General features: G+C 37.7%; 2 protein-coding genes across 2 annotated transcripts in view; both read left to right on the forward strand.

Moving 5' to 3' along the window:
• The first annotated feature begins 50 nt into the window (after nt 1-50).
• On the forward strand, nt 51-17,719 carry pptc7b (protein phosphatase targeting COQ7 b). The gene is made up of 6 exons (XM_079600015.1): nt 51-649; nt 5,270-5,449; nt 9,053-9,251; nt 12,150-12,273; nt 14,311-14,440; nt 14,553-17,719. Exons 1-6 carry the CDS (start codon nt 448-450, stop codon nt 14,609-14,611), a joined length of 894 nt encoding a protein of 297 aa, XP_079456141.1. The 5' UTR covers nt 51-447; the 3' UTR covers nt 14,612-17,719.
• A 3,699-nt stretch (nt 17,720-21,418) lies between these two features.
• tbc1d10ab (TBC1 domain family, member 10Ab) overlaps nt 21,419-21,788 on the forward strand; it is a 29,197-nt gene continuing 28,827 nt past the window's right edge. Inside the window, exon 1 of the mRNA XM_079600016.1 lies at nt 21,419-21,580. The gene's annotated coding sequence lies outside the window, so the exon portion shown is untranslated. The remainder of the gene's footprint in view (nt 21,581-21,788) is intronic.

Below are 21,788 nucleotides of genomic sequence, written 5' to 3' on the forward strand. Positions count from 1 at the left end.
CTCTCTTTCTCTCAAGAGTAATCAATACTCTCAGCACCACATGTTCTTCCACTACGTCCTTGGGTTTCCACTACGCTCTGACGTCACCGCAGCGGGTCACGTGACGCCCCCCGGGTCCCGTATGTGCTCGTCTCCGGAACACGGGCGCTGCTGCTGGTGACCGAGAATGCGAGCGAGTACACGGGAGGATGTGCGATAGGATGGAGTGTACTAGAGGAACTTTATCTGTTAAATCCGCTAAGACATAAAACAGACATACATTTAACGTGTCCGGCTTTCAGTAAAGAAGAGCCTGTATCCCTTTTAAACGGGCTCGGTTTGGCTTTTGTGGTTGATCTGCGAATGCTGGAGCACAGAGGCGCAGGTAGTGCACGCGCGCGCGGATCCTAGACACACGGGACACGGGCTCGGCATCTACACGATTTACACGTTTACCGGAGGAGGGGAATGTTATCGGTACTTTCCTATGGCAGGATCGTTGCCAGGGCTGTCCTGGGCGGACTCTCGCAAACGGACGGCAGAGACTACAGCCTGATCACGGCCAGCTGCGGCTTCGGGAAGGACTTTCGGAAGGGGATCCTGAAGAAAGGCATGTGCTACGGCGATGATGCCTGCTTCATTGCCCGGCACAAGTCCGCGGACGTCTTGGGTGAGTGATCATAAACTTGACAGCAGAAGTCAGGGCGATTCATATCACATATGCCATTTGTGTACGTTAAAATATATGCATGTGCACTTGTTAGGGGCTTTAAACTACGATAATGACCTTCACGGGTTAATGTCAGCACTCACTTCATGATGGAGAGGGTGTGAGGGACGATCAGTCCAGCCCTCACCTTAAATAACCTCCCTCTTTTTCAGTCTTCGCTAATTTCCTGATCGCGCTGGTAGATTTAACATACTTTAACAAATAAGGAGTAGCCGGAAAACCGATTAAACATATTATATATCACATAAAATCAAAATTTAATGCTAAATGAGCTTGGGTAATCCGGGTTGACCTTTCACCCAGAAAGGCTGCTGAACCCCTAAGCGCGACTAGTGGCAGAAACTAGAATCATTTCCATGTAAAACCTTTCCATCACGGAAACATGGATATAGATGACATGTTGTGAGGTCAGGTGTGCTGAACATAGATAGATTTTTCCGACCGTGTGTACTTTCTTTGCCTCTATTGATTCGATGACTGTACACTATGAATATTAATGTTTTAAGTAGTTTGGTCAATTGAAAGAACGACATGAGCTATAATTGCACTCTATTATAATATGCAGGAGGCTTGAGGGCTCACTTGTACATTGTACAGGAGCTCTTTGTAAAGGTCAGAATGGTTGAGCATGGAGGCCGCCATGTTGTTTATTCGCATCCACGTGACAGCGACACACACAGGCGGCTTCATTGTCCTTACTTTGACCCAAAGAAATATACTCTTTCTGTTTCTATAATATCATTTAGTTATCCTAAAATAATAAAAATACCGGAGGGGTTTCATGGGGAAAATATGCAATGATTCAAAATACAAGAAAACAATTATATATCATGTGCTACAATGAAGGTTCTCCAGCTTTTGTTACAGAGACTAATAAGCACGTGAGCAGCAGGCCAGCTGTTCAGCCCTAAAATTACTGTAGTTGCACGTAAATTAGGTCAAAATACAAGTTGCTGCATTTATTGGGTACTAAATGTAAGGGCAAAAACCATAGGGCAAAAACGTGCTGGTACAAAACTGTCACCATTCCAGATCGTTGTTAAGGCGCGGTCACACTACACTTTTCATTCCATTCATATGCAAATGTATCAGGCCAGAATAGCAAGCTCTTTCAAATACGTTTTTCCTAAGTTTAAGATTGGTGAACTATGACCTCCTAATTCGCATCATGTGAAGACGTGGTGTGACCAATAGAAGATCGATACCTCACTGCGTGACCTCTTGACTGAATGAAAAGAATGCATATTTTTGTAGTAAATTTAAGTCGATTGTATTTTGTTATATGTTGAATTCATGTTTGATAAGAGAAAAAAAAAGACGCTGTGACGCTCATTAGATATTTGAGTAAGTTGAAACCCAATACTTAAATTTAAAAGTGTAATTTGGAAAATTATCTCAAAAAAGTCCTGTCTTCACTGGTGCGCAATAAAATCTGGGGTAGGAAATGCCATGAAGGATCCATCTGTTGAATCCTTCATTTCACGGGAAACGATGGATGCATTCGGAGCCCGCATTTGAGGAAGCCTTTGAATTGGGATAGCCTTCATCGCACTGCTGACACTCAGTCGGCCTTTGAAGGATGCAGCCTCTGAATTGGGACGTGGCATTCGTGTGCTCTGTCTAGTGTCACCGCGGCAAGTAGAATTGACATGCGTTTTTTCCATAGGGGAATTGATTTTAACGATAGGCTAACTTATAAAACGTTAACAGGCAGAGCTACCAGGTTGTTAATTAATAGTAGCCTATATGCTTTTGCTGAAGCACACTTATTTTAACTTGTTTTTTTTTAAATAATTATTATTCTTATTCTCGGCAAACACCAGAATCCCTATTAAATTACCCATGATTCTGCAAAAATTCTACACCAATCAGAGAATTGAGGCAAAATGAAGCGCTGTCAGTATCCCTATGCTTACAAACTACTTAAATAATAATATTTTTCAATAAACATAAAATGTACTGTTTCTATATGCACAATAAACATTTAAATCAATAGTTTTGTATTTATTTAGTCTACCTTTTTTTTTATTTGATTGACAATGCTTCATGGGATTGTAGTTCATTCACTCTTAATACAGTTTTGTACTTTTTTGTGGTCTGATTTTCAAATAACTTTGCTGCAAATCTAAGTTTGTGATATTTTGATTCACCTTGTAGCTTGTTGGTTTGGTTCATGGCTTATAATGGTTGAAAAAAATCCCTGAATTAGAAAAATTAATGGAAAAATGTATTTCGTAACCAAGGCTTCTGAAAGAGCGAATGATCACTGTTGCACACGGTTTCCTGGTCCAATCATGTATATAATAGTCCTGATCACTTTAGCCAGAGAATATCATCTGACCATTTTATTTTATATATATATATATCTCACTTAATTAAATTTAAATGTGTGTCTGTGTCTCTGCCCACTTAGTCTCTCCTACATTTACTATCACAAGTCTTTAAAGGTCAGTAGTAGGTGATCTTCACTTTCCAGTTAACTTAATGAGCTGCCCTTAAGAAACAGCTCGAGGGTTTATTTGGATCCCTTATTTATTGTTGCAATGAGCCTTATTTTCTCAGCGGTTCATGTCGAAGTTTCAGGGGTGTAAACCTTTGAAATCACACTAGCAGTTGGATGAAACACTTTTCAGTGTTGGTGTTGGCATGAATTAAAACAATATGAATTAATTTTCATTTCATAGGATTTATTTGTACTATTTTCAAGAAAACTTTAACTTTGATTAATGACTCTAAAAATGTCATGTGCAACGATGAAGTAAAACAGGTTTTTTTTCAATACGTTCAAGTGATCGCTGGTGTAAACAGATGGACGTTTCCTCTGCGAGCCGTTCCCTTTAGCCGTTTGCTATAGTAAATATGGCCGTCTCAGGTTAATGTTTCTGAAACTAAATCGAACGTTTGTTGAATAAAGATTTGAGTCATTGAATCACTCATCTGACTTCGCTATTTGTCTTGGCTGTTAGATCATATGACAGTAAGAATAAACATTTCTTCCTGCAAAGTCTTACGATACAGTTATAATGTCACATTCTTTCTGCACTTCGAAGATTTTTTCGTACTCTAACGCCAGTATGTTTGCAGCGTTGTGATGAACAGTTGGTGTTGTTTGCAAAGCTCCATTGAGATGTTAATGGTGGCTCGACTTGTGCTGCTCTAAATCATGTTTAACTCTGATAAGTCGCCGGTCATTCCTTTTGAGCCTGGATCTCCTTTTGTGCCTATGCAATCTCTTAATTCTCCATCTGTGTGGTTACAATATGAAGTGAGAGTAAGATGTCACAGTATCAGAGTTGGGTAGACCACATTTTTCAGCAGTTTGACAGTCTCTCAGTTTTCAAAACAGTGGATCTTTCCAGTAACAAGGAAAGTAGCAGTGTAGCGCATCATAACACAGCAACACCGTGTTTTATGCTATGCTATATCGGACACACACAGCCTTTAAGGGATACTTCACCGCTTAGCTTTGGGCTTTGAATCAGTAGAAACCCGGTAGTAGTTCCGGATGACCGTGCTTCCGAAAGCAGTGCTTGAGTTTAGATTTTCTAAGGAATAACCAGCAATTACTAGAAGTTTTCGAAGTTGTAAATAAAACAAAGATTATTGGAGTACATTTTACAAGAAAATATTAAATTTTTCTGCTTGATTTCACATTTAATTCAACGTTTTGCTTGCCGTTTCTTTGTCATCATTCGCGAAATCTAAGTGACAATTTTTTCAAAGTAAATCCTACACCAAAGTTCAAAGGCTTCCCAAGATATGCGTCTAATAGGAGTGTAACGATACCCTCTTGTCACTATTCAATACTTATCTTGATACTGAACTCATGATACGATATTATTGTGATACTCCAAGACATGATAAAAGGATACATTTTTTTACTGTTGATTAAAATGCTAAATTTGGTGTAACATTGTGGATGTAAATGAATAGGCTTGGACTTGGTGCTGGTAACCCAATGCACAGTACAATGGTGACGCCAGAATAAAAATATTCATGATTCTGAAGCTGAAAATACTGAATTATTTTAGACGAATACGGTTGTCACTGACTAGATATATTTAAAATAGTGTAGGCCACTTTTTACTGGTAACATAAGACATTTGCATTATCAGGACCCACAAATATTCCCCCATTGCATTATTTTACACTATATTCAACATTATATAGTTTAATGTAGTAATAATGACACACATTTTTCTCACACCGTAATTTTCATTTTCGTTGAACACAATACAGATTGTCTCTATCCACAATACATATTGCTGCAGTTTTGTATTGCAATATTTTGTGACATCATATATTGTTACACCCCTAACGTCTAACAGCCTCTTTGTTGAATGAAGGCGTCAGTCACGCTGTAGCAGACAGCCGTTTTGCATTACCATCACAATGCGCAGTCAGACGGTAGGCCAGGAAGGAGGTTCGTGGCAGCTGCCACCTGTCTCTGCCGCATCAAGAACTGCCGTCTCTTCCTTTCTTTTCATCTTTAGGTGTTGAAGCCTTCAGGTTAGCATTCACACGGGTCTGACTGTTTACACCCCGCTCTTTCTGTCTCAGGTGTTGCGGATGGCGTCGGCGGCTGGAGGGATTACGGCGTTGACCCATCTCAGTTCTCCGCCACACTGATGAGGACGTGCGAACGGCTCGTGAAGGAGGGCCGATTCACTCCCAGCAGCCCCGTGGGCATCCTGACCTCCGGCTACTATGAACTCCTGCAGAACAAAGTACCACTGCTGGGTAAGATCATATCCACACACAGTCACACACTCACTGCCACTGTTATAGGATAAATGAATGAAACCACTGCAGGATGACTCACTGGCCTTGCGTCGTGATGTAGGGTATTGATTCTTGTCTAGATTTTTTTATTGTGGAGCTGAAAACCGGCAGATGTTGCTGTCAGGTGGCTTATATAGAGTGTTATTTTAGCATTATTTAATATCATTTATTAATATTTTAATTAAATAAGCTTTTATTTTTTACATTGAGTTTTCATTTAAATTTTTTAAGCTTGGTCTTTGTCACTTTTATTCATTTTAGTTTTTTTTAATTTAGCTTTTATTTTTGTTTTAATTTTAGTACTTCAACTTATTTTATTTCAGTTAGTTTCCGAGTAGGGATGCTATTGATTGATTAATTGTTGATTATAATTGAATCGATAACTTAATGATGGTTGATTAAGCAAGGTCATCATTAGAGTGCGTAGTTTTGAGGCGCTCATGTGCAGAACACGTGCAGCAGACACACGAGGAAAACTAGAACTGCCTACTTGTGTAAACACCACAATAGAAGTACATAAGATCAAGTAATAAGATCCTGGTGGATGAGTGATGATCTTCCAGAGCTGTTTCAAACTTTCAACTTGATTTTTTACTTGATTCAATGATTTTTTTTAGTTCTTTTTTTACGTTATGAAAATAGAGCACTACTTGTATGTCAGCAAATTTAAAGCACTTGTTAAGTGATGGTCATATTCCCTACATTCACTGTAAAGCCAGGCTTCTAAGTTTTAAAACGACACCTATAAGCAAGTAACTTAGTGCCCCCCCCCCAACAACTCATCGTGCTAAACTCCCAGTTGTTTCTAATGTGCATAAAAAAAGACCCAAATGTTTTAAATATATATTTCTGCATTGAATTAAGTGCATTTATAATCAATTTCTCTTGATTCGTCTTCCATCTTGGAAAGGATTTCTGTAAGACTTTTTAATCTGAAAGTTCCTTAATGGATGCTTTTACAAAGGTCTCATCAGGAAACGTTTTAAAAGAATTTGATGCATCAATTTAAAATATCTTAAAATACTGCAATAGTGTTGACATGGAACAGTTTTCACCGAGCAGAAATGGTTTAAGTTAACAAATGTTCAGGATGCGGTTTTAACCTCGCATGTTTCTGATGTGACACGAAGAGCAAAGCCTAAGTTAGATTCTTGAGGAGGGCGTTGGATTACCAAGCACGCAACCGCTGGTCTTTTTGCTGAAACCTGACATCAAGGGATGTCACTCTATGTTCTTCGTCTTGCTGAGTTGTTTGCCTCTTTTAAAGTGTCCTGCTTTTTTATTTTGGGAAGTCACGTGGAGCGATAAAGGTCTGTAGGTGACCGTTCTAGGACAAGGTTGCTGGGCTGCAAGGCTTAAAGGGGTGGTTGAGTAGGATTTCACTTTTCTAACTTTAGTTAGTGTGTAATGTTGCTGTTTGAGCATAAACAACATCTGCAAAGTTACAACGCTCAAAGTTCAAAGCAAAGGAAGATATTTGCTTTTAAAGAAAAGGACTACAACAAACAGCTGGTGGGACTACACGACATTCCTCCCGGGTTAGTGACATCAGCAACCCTAAAATTTACATAAACCCCGCCCCCGGGAACACGCAGTCCATGTTGAGAAGAGGGAGAGTTGTTGTAAAAGAGTACATTTGTGAGTCAGCTCAAACTTTAGCATCTATCTTTTCACATGCAATAGAAAGTCACTCTGTGTGCATCTCACAACAGTTCCTATATGAACGATTTATAGATTACCATGACAGAATATGCTAATTGAAGATAGTTAACTCCACATCAGCAGCATAAATTCATCAAATAACCATTCAGAGACGTCCTGTTGCATTCTACGTTGTCACTTCTTCTTGAGTCTCTCCATCTTTGTCTGACTCCGTTTTAACATTAAAGGCAGAACAGTTTCTGTTATTTTAGTGTGTCTGTGTGAGGTAATCGCAACTGCTAATACACACACACACACACACACACACACACACACACACACACACACACACACACACACACACGAGCTCTTGAAACCCCGCCCTCTGCAGCAGCTTATTTGCATTTAAAGGGCCAGGCACAAAACGTTTTTTGCAAAACCTCAAAAAGTGACAACTTTTACATGCTATATAAAAATATCTGTGGGGTATTTTGTGATAACTTCACACACACACACTCTGGGGACATCAGAGATTTATTTTACATCTTGTGAAAAGGGCATTTTACCACCCCTTTAAGCAAGGGATCGAGAGAAGGAAAGGTTGTGTTTAGTGATAAACTGAGAGACCCTCACCTATTTAGAAATGCCTGTATTTTTAGTGTTAAACCTATAAGCTGATCAATGCTATTTTAAAAGAATAGGGGAACACTTTACAAAATGGTTAAAAAATGGTTAACGTCAATTAAAATGTTATGTGTCATGACATGAACTAACAATGATGAGCAATACTTTTGCAGCATTTATGAATCAGTAATTTTTACATGCACAAGCGTACAGAGGTTTGGGGACGGTTAGATTTAGTCTCTAAGATAGTCTCTTCTGCTCAGTGTTCACCAAGGCTGCATTTATTTGATCAAGAATATAGTTAAAATATAAAAAATGTATTCAGCATTATTTTCAGCATCATTATTCCAGTCTTCAGTGTCACATGATTCTTCAGAAATAATTCTTATATGCTGAACAGTTGTGCTGCTTCATATTTTTGATGGAAAACAAATTTACAACAATTTTTTTCAGGATTCTTTGATGAATAGAAAGTTCAAAGGAACAACATTTATTTGACAGAAAATCTTTTTTAGCAATGTTTTTACTATCACCTTTGTTCATGAATACATTTATTCATGCAAATGCATATCTTTAAAAAAAATCTAATTTTTAAAAAATATTTAAAATGTTATTCATTAATTAAAATATAATGAACAGATGTTATTGAAAATGAACAATAGTATCTATAATTTCAATATTAACCTATAGATAAAATTGCTGTAAAAAGTTTAATGCATCGGTTTAATGCTAACAAACTGAACCTTGCTGTAAAGCATTACTGATTGTGGTTTATAAAAGTGCATGTTGCATAAATTACTTTTACTTTGGTATTACTTTCGTTCACGTGATTCTTTGCTTGTTGTTGTTTAACATATGGTGTTTTTTTTGTTTTGTTTTTTTGCCTTGGACATGTTTGTCCCCGACATACTTTACATGCAACAGTTTGACCCGGCATAGGCGTCACGCTGCTGGCAGTGTACACAGCTTCTTATATAATAGGAGCCACAATGCATTATGTCACCTGTTTGCAGTGAGGACATGGTGTCATGCACAGTACGTAGCTAGGTTACATGACATGACTATATTATGGGCACAAAGGTTTTCAATTGTTGTATGTAAACAATTGTTTTAATTTAAAAAAAAATAATTTCATGTTTAAATAAATAGTGTAAAAAAAAAAAGTTTTCCTTTTATTCGTTACTTTAACATAAGTTATCTTATTTTACATAACGTATGCAACTCTGAGGCTAATAGGTGATATTTGTTCTGTAATCTCTAATTTTCTCAATTTCATTCTCTTTGTGTCTCCTCTAGGGAGTAGCACAGCTTGTATAGTCGTTCTGGACCGTCGGAGTCACAGGATACACACCTGTAACCTGGGAGACTCGGGCTTCTTGGTGGTTCGAGGTGGAGAAGTGGTCCATCGGTCAGATGAGCAGCAGCACTACTTCAACACACCCTTCCAGCTGTCCATAGCGCCGCCCGGGGCGGAGGGAGTGGTGCTGAGTGACAGGTGATAGCCGATACACTCACTGCAGTATCACAGATGGTGGCCTGTCACAGATCAGTGTCACAGATGTCTGTCTGTGGGGGCCGTGTGGCTTTTACTTCAATTAATAGTGTAAAATGCACCTAGTGTAGGAGCCAACACATAAATTTAGTGCTTATGCAGGCCACGTGAGTTTGATTCTTCACATTCCCTCTTCTTACCATTGCCATTTCCTGTCTTTTCTTTCTCTACTGGATCTATTATTCAAAAATACATTTAAAAAATGCAATTCTTACATGTAATGACTTGAATACACCTCTATACCAAGCATGTTTTTCATTTCTGAATTATACGATTTTTATATTTTGGGGGGAGGGGTCGTGCTGATATTATAATAGAGAAAAAGTCTCGCAAGTATTACCTTGTGTAGTTTAGCGTAATATTTTATTACTGTGTAAGTAGTAGTTTTGTTAAAACATTATGAAAAATTGTAAAACATTTGCCAATGCAATGTGCATAAAACATGCTGAAAGAATAACACAAATAAAACAGGAAATGATATCATAGTGTGGACCCATGCAGACCTTCATGACTGTGTGTCAAGTTCAATAAATCATTTTAACTTGAGTGGAGATTTTACAATGCCATACAACCTCCAACAAACTTTATGCGTTAGATTCGTGATTATTTGTTAAACAAATGCTTTTTATCTTGACGGGGATAATAATAAAAAATGTTAAGATGTGTAAAATCTTTAAGGTGTAAGAAAATATGTTAACTTAATACTTGATCGTGGTCATTAAGTGTAAACTTTTCTGAAATATTTTTGAAGATTCTGAAATTTTGAATCCAACATGAATATAAAATATATATTTTCTTTATCTTGGATGCCTATTAAATGGTCTTCCACTTGATTAGATTGAGCAGTGTCAGCAGATATTAGCTGGGATTCTCCTGAATCCTGTAGTAGTGAAAACAGCCAAATCGTTCCGCCAAAAGCACTGTGTGTGTGTGTGTGTGTGTGTGTGTGTGTGTGTGTGTGTGTGTGTGTGTGTGTGTGTGTTGCCCAAATCCTCGATGTCAAGGCCATGTGATTCTAGTTCCTCACTGCTGCAGTCTTGCCAGGGCACACATCCAAACAAACGCACGCAAACACCCAAAACCTCCAATCAAAGAGGGAGGGTGGTGAAGCAAATCAGCCAATCAGGGATGTGCTGAAACATTTTTCCACCCCAAGTCCCAGTAGAGGGTGTGATTATTTTAAGCTCCTTGTGTCCTGCTAAATTTACATGGGACCTGAAGATTTTTGTGTCGTCCGGAGTCCGTTAGGGCAGACCTCCACAGAAAACAGTCATTTAACCTTCTCATGTGCAGCAGGGAATCTGGCCTGAGTGTTGGGCTCTAAGTGTGACTCGCTCATTTACATGCATTTACTTTACGGCCTCTGAGTTCCATGTTAACATTATTTTCATTGCGAAATGCCCAATCAGTGTTCTAATCTTTTGTAAAAGATGTTTTGCCATTAACAGTTTATGCGCTGCTGATATTGTAAGATAAAAATGCACTGATCATTTAGCAGACATATTTATCCAAAGCAATTTACATACAGTAAAAGGAGCACCACAAGCAATTGATCATATCAGGAGTCAACAATGGTCTCAGTACCACAGAGTTATCAGAGTGCCTTTGTGGTTGAGGTTTGAGTTAATGGAAGAGGTGTCTTCTTGAAAGTTGCAATATTCTCAGCAGATCAGGTGGAAGCTCGTTCTACCACAGAGAATCAGAGATGGTAAAGGTTCTGGAAAGCGACTTTGTACTTTGTCAGTTGATTGAAAATCAGATTAAGGATTCAAACAATCTCCTATCCTGAAGTACGTAACTTATCCAGTGCTGTTTGGGCTAAAGACATACTTCAAATTGTGCAACTTGTTTGGGAGAGCTGTGTTTTCTTTGCATTCAGACTTACAATTTTTGGGCAATAGATTAGAATAGTCTAGCATAGTAGCAGCAAGTTTTAAACAGATTGTCCATGGTGGCCAACATTGTGGCAGTTCAAGTATTTACGTCAAATCAATTTCCGAGCAGTCACATTGGCAAAACATTGGTAAAATTTGGATAGCAAAGTAGATCCTTACCCATTGTCAAAAGTGTACTACAAAAATGGGAAATTTTCGACTTGCTTTCCTCACGCAAAATTCCCAATCGATTCCTATTGAGATGACTGCATTTTGTCTGTAGAATTTTGCCATACAAAGGTAAATGTGACCAAAGATTTTAGTAAAATATCTCTTTCTAATGTCTTGATATTTTGTTTCCTCATTTTACCTTAAATGTGACCTATAATCGGAGCTCCAATACTTACCCAATGCACTAAGATGGATTAAACTAAAATTCTGTCTCAAGGGATTTGGAGCTTGAAGAGGCCAGTCTAGTTTCCAAGAAAACAACCTGACTGCTTGAAATTGGTCCAGAGGTCATGTTGGGTCTGAACGAGTTCTCTTAAACCCAAGTGTCCATTACCCGCCGACGTTTAGGTCAGACTGATCTGTGCCCTGTTACCCTCTTGCCCCACTACTTGAGTTTCAACCCTCATCAAGTGTCTCATTCTAATTTGGTGGATTAGATCATTGTTTCCCCATGAACTTTTCTACAAAATGACTGGACCAGTGCCCATAAAAATTAAAACTGTAGATCCTTTACACTTGACATATTTGATTTTTTTGTTTTGTTTATCAGTGCAATTCAGAAGGTTACATTATATTTTTCATAACAATGTTCAAGACTTGGCATCAGTTTGTTCGTATGTGGGCGGCATAGTCATTCAAATACACTGGTATTGTAGAATGGCTGGCATGTGCCCATGTACTAATATTGGGTTTAACTGTGCAGAACTCTAACTGCATGTCTTTCTGTCTCTTTCAGTCCTGAGGCGGCAGATAGCTCCTCCTTTGATGTCCAGTTAGGGGACATTATTTTGACCGCTTCTGATGGGCTCTTTGACAACATGCCTGACTACATGATCTTGCAAGAACTCAAGAAGCTGAAGGTACAGACAATAGTTGCAATACATGTGAACCCTACTTGGGTGACAGTCAACTGATTTGTATTTTGGCCCATACCAATATTATAGAGAATGGAGTGGCCAATATATTGCATTTAGGCCTATATATGTATATAACACAATGTTATGATGGCAAATAAGACAACTGGACCCAAGCAGACCAGTGTCCACGATTATCAGCCGATACCAATAATCTCAAAATAAAACTGTCTGGCCAATAGGGCTGTTGGAACGAATTCCGAAATTCAAATATAATTCGAATATTTAAAAAATCAATACCATTCGAATGCTGAAGTTACTATTCGAATATTGCTTTTTTTTTTTATATAATATGCAATCTTGCCTTTCTCGCCAACTTGGCTTACACACGCATGTGAAAATGAAATGCTTTTGTTTCGTCTGATAAACAATACATTTTTTAATCGTAACACAATTGTGCGCGTTATCCACGCTGCATCGTCATAACAATACTGTCAATAATGGCGGCGAGGAATGTCTCCACGGAAACGGAGATCACCACTCCTGACAATTTGAGAAGCGATGTGTGGAAGGTGTTTGGATTTCAAATCATAAATGGGAAAATCACAATTAAAGAAATGGCAATTTGCAGAATATGCTAAATCTGAATGAAATATCACTCCTCAACTTGCAACCTTACTGTGCGTTCACACCGGACGCGAATAGCGCGTCAAATTCTAGCCTGCCGCGTCTAGTTATACGCTTGACCACTGTCCATTCGCGCGTCAAGAGCGTAACGCGTCTTTGCATTGACTTAACATTGAAATCACTCGCGCCTGACGCGCTATTCGCGTCCGGTGTGAACGCACCATTAGGGCACATCTGACAGCGCTACACCCTGACAAGCTATAGGCGATCTGTCCAAGGAACCGCTGCTAAAACAGGCAAGATTGACTTCTTTTCTGCCTCTCTCTTCATCACGGGGCTTACCAGCTGTCTGCCAAAAGGCGATTACAGACAAACTGACACTGTTTATCTGTAAAGATATGAGACCGATCAACATCACGCAGGGGTCTGGATTTAAAGATTTTATTCACGAGCTTGAGCCAATGGGTTGTGAAGTTGTGAAACTCTGACACAACATCAGACAACTGATCAGTGGAAAAATGTCCATTAAAGTTGCCAAATTAAAGTCATTCATTTTTTTCCGCTGTTTTATTGTTAATTAAAAAAAACGCGATCACCCGTTTCTAAATGTTTATTGTAATGTTAGCTGTCCCTCTAGTGGACAGAACGTGTAACAACAACCAAATGCTATAGTGGCATTGACGATTCATAAGCCTGTAATGTCGCAAATATTAATAATAGGATGAATTTGAGCATTTAATATTCGAATATTATTCGAATATTAAATAAAATAAGGAATGAAATTCGAATAGTATTATAGAGGAAGATTGACAGCCCTACTGGCCAATATATATATTAGTCGAACACCATACTTGATTATATGTAAACTTTCCACCTTTTTCATTTTTCTTCAGGTTATCGGCCCTTTCCAATAATCTCAATCTAGGCAGATAACAGCCAATTAATCCCCCCGGTCGATATGTCGCTCTAACAATATACCTGGTTAATTGTACACATTCCACCTTTTTCATTTGATTTATTTTCAGGTTATCGGCCCGTTACACTAATCTCAAAATGGCTGTATAATTCATTAATAATCCCCCTGGCCGGTATATCGGTCTAACAATATACTTTTGAGTACTTGCACTTTCTATATATATATATATAATTTTTTTTCTTTTTTTCTTTTTCTTCAGGTTATCGGCCTGTTCTGGTCATTTCAAAATGGCTGTATAATTGACGATAAATCCCTCAGTCTGATATATCTGTCTAACACTATACTTTTGCACTTTCTACATTTTTTTTCTTTTTTTTCCCCTTCAGGTTATCGGCCCGTTCCGATAATCTCAAAATGTCTGTATAACTGCCAAATAATCCCCTGGTGTAAGACTGTATTCTTACGTTTTCCAGTAATTTTTCATATTTATTGTGCCTCAGAACACCAACTATGATAGTATCCAGCAGACTGCCCGCAGCATCGCTGAACAGGCTCATCAGTTGGCCTACGACCCCAACTACATGTCCCCTTTCGCCCAGTTTGCCTGTGACAACGGGCTGAATGTAAGAGGTGAGTCTACAAAAAGAGGTTCTTGATTTCCATTACCGTTGTGATCCCAAAACTTCCTTGAATGTCAATAATCGGAGAGACTGACCGTGCCATTGTTTTGTTGTCATTTCAGGGGGGAAGCCTGATGACATCACAGTGCTGCTGTCCATTGTGGCAGAATACGCAGACTGAGCGCGCTCAGTGGAGCTCGCTCCTCTCGTACACCGGTGTCTTCCACCCCGTCCTATTGCACTGCTCCCCATCTCGCATCTCCCTTTCCATTCTTCCATTTCTCGAGTCGATCTCCAGTCAGCGCAGAGAGGAGAGCGTGAACCTGTGGTTGGGTGGTGATACTACATCGCCAACAAACAGTCCAAAATTGATGACCTCACTCCCAAAAGGATTTTGAGAATCTTTCACCTGTGTTGTAAATCTGTGTCATTTCTAGTAGGGGCAAGGCGGGCCATGCATTACAACAGAAAAGGGTTACTAATGGAAGGAGTGGTCATATTTCAAATGAAAAGTAGTTTTTGTTGTTAAATGGTTGATTGTCTTTGCCTTGAGAGAAGAATTTGAGCGTCTCTGAAGTTTATATGAAGTGCTTCTATGTGCGTGTATGTGTATAATAAGTGTCCTGTTTGGTTGTTGGTCGACTTTGGCTAAGCTGTAAAGGAAAGGTCGGTTAGTGTTCAGAAGCTAGATTTAAACCTGTTGGGAAATGCAAGTGCTCAAGTATGTGCTGACTAGTTCATGTCTGCCTCTAGAGTTATACAGCCTTCACTGTCACTTTTTGAGGTCTCAGATTATGGATTGCAAGTTCAAAGGCGGGAAGGAGTTGGGTTATAATGGACATCGTGTTTGATTTATAAGAGATCGAAACTAAACTGCACAGACGTCACACCAGAGAATGTCACAATCCGCAAATATACAGGTCCACTCGCTCACGGGGACGGTGGATGTTGACGTTTGACTGTGAATGCGTGTTGGATGTATATTTACATGACTTCACCTCTTGAGTTTGAAAGTCTACACGCACACATGGCTAGCATCTGGCAATGCTTTTCATGAATTGAAAGGTCAGGTATATAAATAAATGTTTATTTTTATAAATATTTAGCTTTTAGTGGACAAGATTCAACAGAATGCATAAGCTAGGGAACTTTGGTCTTTATGGATCGACTGTAAGGCCTGTTGGCGTTTTCTGCGCTCCCTAGTGAGGCTTGGGTTATTTTTTTAATTGATTGAAGGGTATCTAACGCATTTTTTGTGTCGCTCTAGATTGGTTCTAGAGACCGTTTTCACATTTGCTGCTTTAATTCTTTGTAAGTTAAAAATGTGTGAGTGACTACATTTATTTATGAATGTTTTTACCTGTACACTATAAAATGGGTGAGCCGATGACTTTTATTTCACAAAAAAGCGACAATTCAAGCTGATTGGGTGATGAGAGTGATTACCTTGCAGTCTTTCAATAAAATGGAACACCAATTCTGTTTATAAAAAGCAAAAACTATACACAATGGTTATATTTTTGTCCAGTTTATTGAGATTGGGTAACCAGAAGGCAATACAGTTATTTAAAAATGCGTTAGATTTAGTTTTTAGTTTCTCCAGTTGCCCATGCATGCATGCCCAGGATGACAAACTATAGCCAGTGAATAAATATGATTTGAGCTCTCATATTCAAAATCCTGTACAGCTAAACGTGGAACTCAATGTTTTGTGAGGTTTGCCATCCTCATATGTTCCACAAAGGCATGGCTCTAGTTCTTCACCTACAGATCTATAATCATGTCCTCAGTTGTGCCTGCAACAAAATTAGACCAGAAGTGTGGGTCGTGGTCATGTTGAAGTCAGTGTCTCAAATCCACATTGTGTAATCCGTAAAGAAAACTAAGCAGGAAAGCCATAAGACCAGCATGACCAAGGTCTCACCCTATCACCGCCACCTTTGAAGACTGCAAACTAACTGTTAAATGTTGAGAGTATGTGCCGGATTCACCATTGTGTCCCATGTCTGCTTTTCTTTCTAGATAAATGAAATGGAAATCAACTAAACGGCCAGTAATGTGCAATCGTTAAGATCAGTTGTGTACTTGACAATTATAAAATGAGTGATCAAGTCATTTTATTTTAGTCAAAGGTGATGTGTGTAATTGCAGCGCCTCTAGAGGCAGCGAACGGAACTGCAGCCTGTGTCTGACCAGCTCTACCAATGGCGTGGCTAACTGTGATGTCAGTGTTTGGCTTTGTTCATACAGGCAATAAGAATTACTTTTGTGTGTCAGGAACGGGGAAATAAATCATTGAATTTAATTATAAATAAAACTAAATAAATCTGGTCTAAACATCCATGCTTTGAAATCCAATTACATTTTTGGATTTTTAGCATATGTCTCTGTGTGAACGCACCATATCATACAAATGACAAAATGCGCAATATTGTCTGGATCTGTGTCCAAATATACTAAGAGTTTTCCGTCCTCTCCATCCACACAGACAGCTACTCTCATTTACTTTACTCAACCGATTTATTGACTGTTTGAACAATCTGATTTGATTTCTTCACTTCATTTTCTGCCAAAAATGAAAAAATAACTCTGACTGCAGTGTGAACAAAGCCAATTAAACTGGTTTGAAAACATGCAGTTCTGTTTGGCGTCACTGGTGGTGCATGAAGTACATTTTTGCCTTTAGTGAGTGTCATTGCATGAGATGATGTCGTGACTGAAACATTTTAGTGTCTGGGGTTTTGCCACTTTGTCTGTCTCACACACACACACAATTTTTTTCCAAAGGCTTTTGTTATGGCCCATCCCAATCAAATCAGATGCACTTTTAATATAGAGCAATGTTCTTTCATCTTAATTTAAGGAAACTTGCCTCCCTGACTTGGGCTGATAATGACTGAATGCTAATCAAATCTGTGTCCGTGTTTCACTACGAGTGAACCCGGATGCCAGTGGCTCCATTATACAAATCAACATACCATAGACGCCTTAAAATCTCATACTGTCCCATCCAGAGGCCTTTGTGTGGCAAAGCTTGCGTGTCTCGTCTGGGTGTCGCTTACAGCAGTGTCGTCACTTTTGGTTGTATCATCTGTCCTTCTCTTATTTGATCGTTTCTATGGTGCTTCTGCAGTCAAGATGAGTCTCTCAGTCTCTGAAGCAGACAACGTGCGAATGAGAACTACACTTTCTGTGTGTACAGTGTAACAATGCAAGATAGGTTCCTGTAAATATGTTTTCCAAGTTGTAAAATATTTAAATAAAAATATAGTATTTATACTAAAATATGACTCGCTGTTATTATTGTGTTTTTGTGCAATGAGTATTATTTGAACTTACACATTAATATTCATGATTTTTTTGCTTATATATTTTGCATTTAAAGGGACAGTTGACATAAAAATGAAACTACGCACCCGTATGTCATTATGATCCATTAAAATGCATGAATCACACATGCGGTGATACTGTCTTCTCATTTGGCTTGTGGTAAGAAGGTGTCAACCAAAGGAAACGCAATAACAACAGAGCAGCAAAGTGATTCATGGTAATGTGGCTCAGCTTGCCTAGAGTTATTGGGGAAAGCCCATCACTGGCTAAGGGTGATTCTTCAACTTTCCTGCACGGATGTTATTATTATACCTGAAACGAAAACTAAATCCATAAAAACAATCTAGGGCATTTCGTTTAGTTTATCTTGGTGTGCTAAAAAAAAAGAGAGCAAGAACTGAAATAATTCTTTTTGAAAAAACAAAACAAATGCACAAACAAAATTGCTAAAACTGAAACTTAAATTAAAGTACATAAGCGTATAAAAATAAAAGCTAATTCAAAGTTTTAATAGTATAAAAATATTAAAATAACACTGCTTTTATGTCTCTACAATTATTTTAAGTCATTTTTTTATGTCAACAATGATTCATGTATTAAAGATTCGGCAACTTTATTTCAATAGTCCGCTATAGATAAGTAACTTTGCAACTGTATGTCGAGAGTATTGGTAAACTGTCTGATTAATATCTACTTGCACATTATTGTCCCCAAGAGACATTCTACTGACTGTACGTAACTTTGCAAATACATGTCAAATACTAACCCGAACCGTATAACTTCTAACAGTCACTGTAAAAAAGTTGCTGCCCTCATTTTTTAAGTACAATCAACTTGGATGTTTAAGCCATTCCAACTTAAATTGCATTAAACTAACTTATAAAAAAGGTTGAAAATTGCTTAACGATCATATACTTTTTTTACAGTGTCTATACTACCAAGACTGTTAATTTATTTTTTACTGTTTATATCTTATATTTTACTGTTATTTTAGAAATATTTATAGCCTACAATTCTAGTTTTTATTCATATTTTAAATTAGCTTTTATTTTTATATTTTCCGGTTTCATGTTAATTGTACTTTTATTTTGCTGTGTGCTTTTTTCAATGTAGCTTCAATTTTTCTTCTTTAGTTTTAGTCATTTTAGCACTTCGAAATCGAATTATATACTTCAGTTATTTCTAATTCAATTTCTAATTTTACATTGAAGTTTTTCATCTAATACTATCTTAGCTTTATTTCAATGACCGACAACTATTTTTTATTATTTTATTACCTAGTTTTAGTTAACAGTAACAACACTGGACCAAGGCTATATATCAGATTTGTATTACAGGACATGTGATAAATGTCTCAACATTTCTAGTCACATTAAACATCATTTGCACAAGTTTTATTTTTCATGTTTTCAGAAACCTTGAAGAATCAGCCACAGAGGGGAATGTGGTCCCTGTATGTAGAAGTATCTGTGAGGAAACCCTCAGTTGTCTGTTGCACATAGTCTCTAATCCTTTATTCTCAGTCAGAGAGAGAGAGAGAGAGAGAGAGAGAGAGAGAGAGAGAGAGAGAGAGTGAACACTGCTCATCTCATCTCAGCCCGCTGGAAATCTCTCTCTCCTGTCACACTCACAGACACGTGTGCAAGACAGAGAGACGAGTGGACAGATGACCCAGATGTGATGCTCAGAGCTGGGGCTTTTTATATAGGCCTATATAATATATATATATTTTACTTACAAAACCGATAACAAACAAATAATCAAGAAATTCAACTAAAATGGTCAGAATTCTTTCATCAAAAAGGTTTTTTATTTAGCCTCTCCTTTAATTAAATGTGTGTTTATTTTATAATTCTTATATATACCTATCCGGGAAACTCTTATAAACTCAATTTGAGTTAATTTTTATCCAAGCTCCCCTTACTTTGAGAGTCAACTTTTCTCATTGGCTTTTCTGCAGAATAAAACTGTTTATTTCTGTAAACACGTGGGGAACCCCCCCACCCCTCCCATAATTGTTATGCATTTATACATTATAAATAAATAAATCACTGAGAATTGAAATCAAACTTCCAACTTAAGTAGCCTACAAAGAATGTCACTATTATAAAATTGCATTGCTGCCCTGTAAAAAAATGTATGGTCAATAAGTTATGACAACATATGTTTTCACATTGCAAAATAATACATATAATAAGTTTTCTCTCATAAAAATAAGTTAAGCTCATTTAACTTTTTTATATAAATGATACAAATCTACTGACTCATTCACTCTGATATTTTTAAATGACTTAAACATCCAAGTTGATTGTCCTTTAAAAATGTAAGGCAGCGACTTTTGTTTTACAGTGCGCAGTTCCAGGCCAGGGTTGCTATGTTAACTTAATCTTTGAACAAAAATCAAAAGATGCAGAAAAATGACAGATTTGAGGTGTCGTGTGGTTTAAACAGAGCTCGCAAGAGCGCAGTGTTTGTAAATAGCAAAAAATGTAAAGGAAATACTACATAAATACTACAATTCTGACATACTCATCCATGCAAGTTGTTTTGAACCTGTAGCGTTTCTTTCTTTTGCTGAACACAAAAGAAGATATTTAGAAGAATGTTGGTAAGCTGGTTACCAACATTCTTCAAAATATCTTCTTTTGTGTTCAACAGAAGAAAGAAACTCATTCAGGGTTGGAACAACATGATTTAAATTTTTAGGTGAACAATCCCTTAAATATTCTGCAATATCATAGACTATTGTCTTTTTAGAGCTTCTTTACAGCAGAATTTAATTATGTTTGCACTCGACTTGATTATGATTCAGATTTGACCATAGATTTTGATTGTGCTGCTATCCCATCATTTGCATTCATAGCGACTGCACGTGAATCCCGCAAAATGCTCTACAAGCTTCACGTGCCGCTGTCACATGGTGATATTTGAGTCACCCACATGAGGGCAGCCATTAGCTTCATTTAGACTGAATAATGACCTTCCAACACTGAAATATGAAAATATATGTTTATATAGCTACATAGCCTACATTCAAACTGTTTTTTTTTGTTTTGTTTCTAGAAACACACAGTAGCCTACATCCGAATGTGTGTGTGTATGCGTGCTCATGTGAACTGAATGTGTAAGCACGTCCATCACGACTTCCTTAGGGCACTTTAATGACAATCATAAGAGCAGCATGTGATGCTACACCGTATAATTGCTTTGCCATAACGAGAGGCAATAATCAGTGCAGATGACATGGTTAACCATTGAGCTCGAAGTAACTGGAAAGCCTTTGAGGATGATCCCCGGCTCTCCAAAATAAGCCGTTAAATAAATAATAAATAAACATTGTTAAATTATTTTAATACGACAGTTATTATTACTATTATTTAATAATCTAATTATTTAATGTGTAATAGCTGCACCATAAAACATATATACATAAACATAAATGACAAGAAATTGCTGTTTGTCATAAAACATATATAAATAAACATAAATTACAAGAAATTGCTGTTTGTTATACCCCCCAAACAAATAATAATATATGTATCAAAATCTGTGTATATTAGTCAAATCAATGTAGTTAATTATTATGTTGATTATGTCAATGTTTGCACTTGCAATTACAAGGTGATGTAAATAATACTGCATTGTGCACGCGCGCGCTGTACTGCGCATAATCAGCCACGCCTCCTTAAAGCTCGCGTCTGCGACTTTAGCTCAAGCCACTCAGTTAGTCACATATAAACGCTCATAAACACAGATTATATGAAATAAGATTAAAACCACCGCGTCAGAAACATTATACAAACGCTGACTTTACAACACAGTGAGTCTGAGTTTCATTCGTCTTCTATACGGAGAGTTGTCAAGCTGTGTTTTGTTTTTTACGTCAGGTTAGCTTGTTAGCTTATAACTTACAATTGTGGTTTGTTTGACATAATCTGACAGAAGACAAACATTAACTTACATTCAGTCGAGTTCCAGTTTTGTTTCAGCCATGATCAACTAGCGCTAGAGATTTCTTCAGACGAAGA

The sequence above is a fragment of the Phoxinus phoxinus genome (assembly GCF_949152265.1).
Source record: "Phoxinus phoxinus genome assembly, chromosome: 23".
In the NCBI taxonomy this organism is placed as follows: domain Eukaryota; kingdom Metazoa; phylum Chordata; class Actinopteri; order Cypriniformes; family Leuciscidae; genus Phoxinus; species Phoxinus phoxinus.

Coding starts and splice junctions, on each gene's coding strand:
- pptc7b (XM_079600015.1), top strand. CDS start 448: ATGTTATCGGTACTTTCCTATGGCAGGATCGTTGCCAGGGCTGTCCTG. Junction 650..5,269: donor CAAGTCCGCGGACGTCTTGG/GTGAGTGATCAT, acceptor TTTCTGTCTCAG/GTGTTGCGGATGGCGTCGGC. Junction 9,252..12,149: donor GGAGTGGTGCTGAGTGACAG/GTGATAGCCGAT, acceptor TGTCTCTTTCAG/TCCTGAGGCGGCAGATAGCT.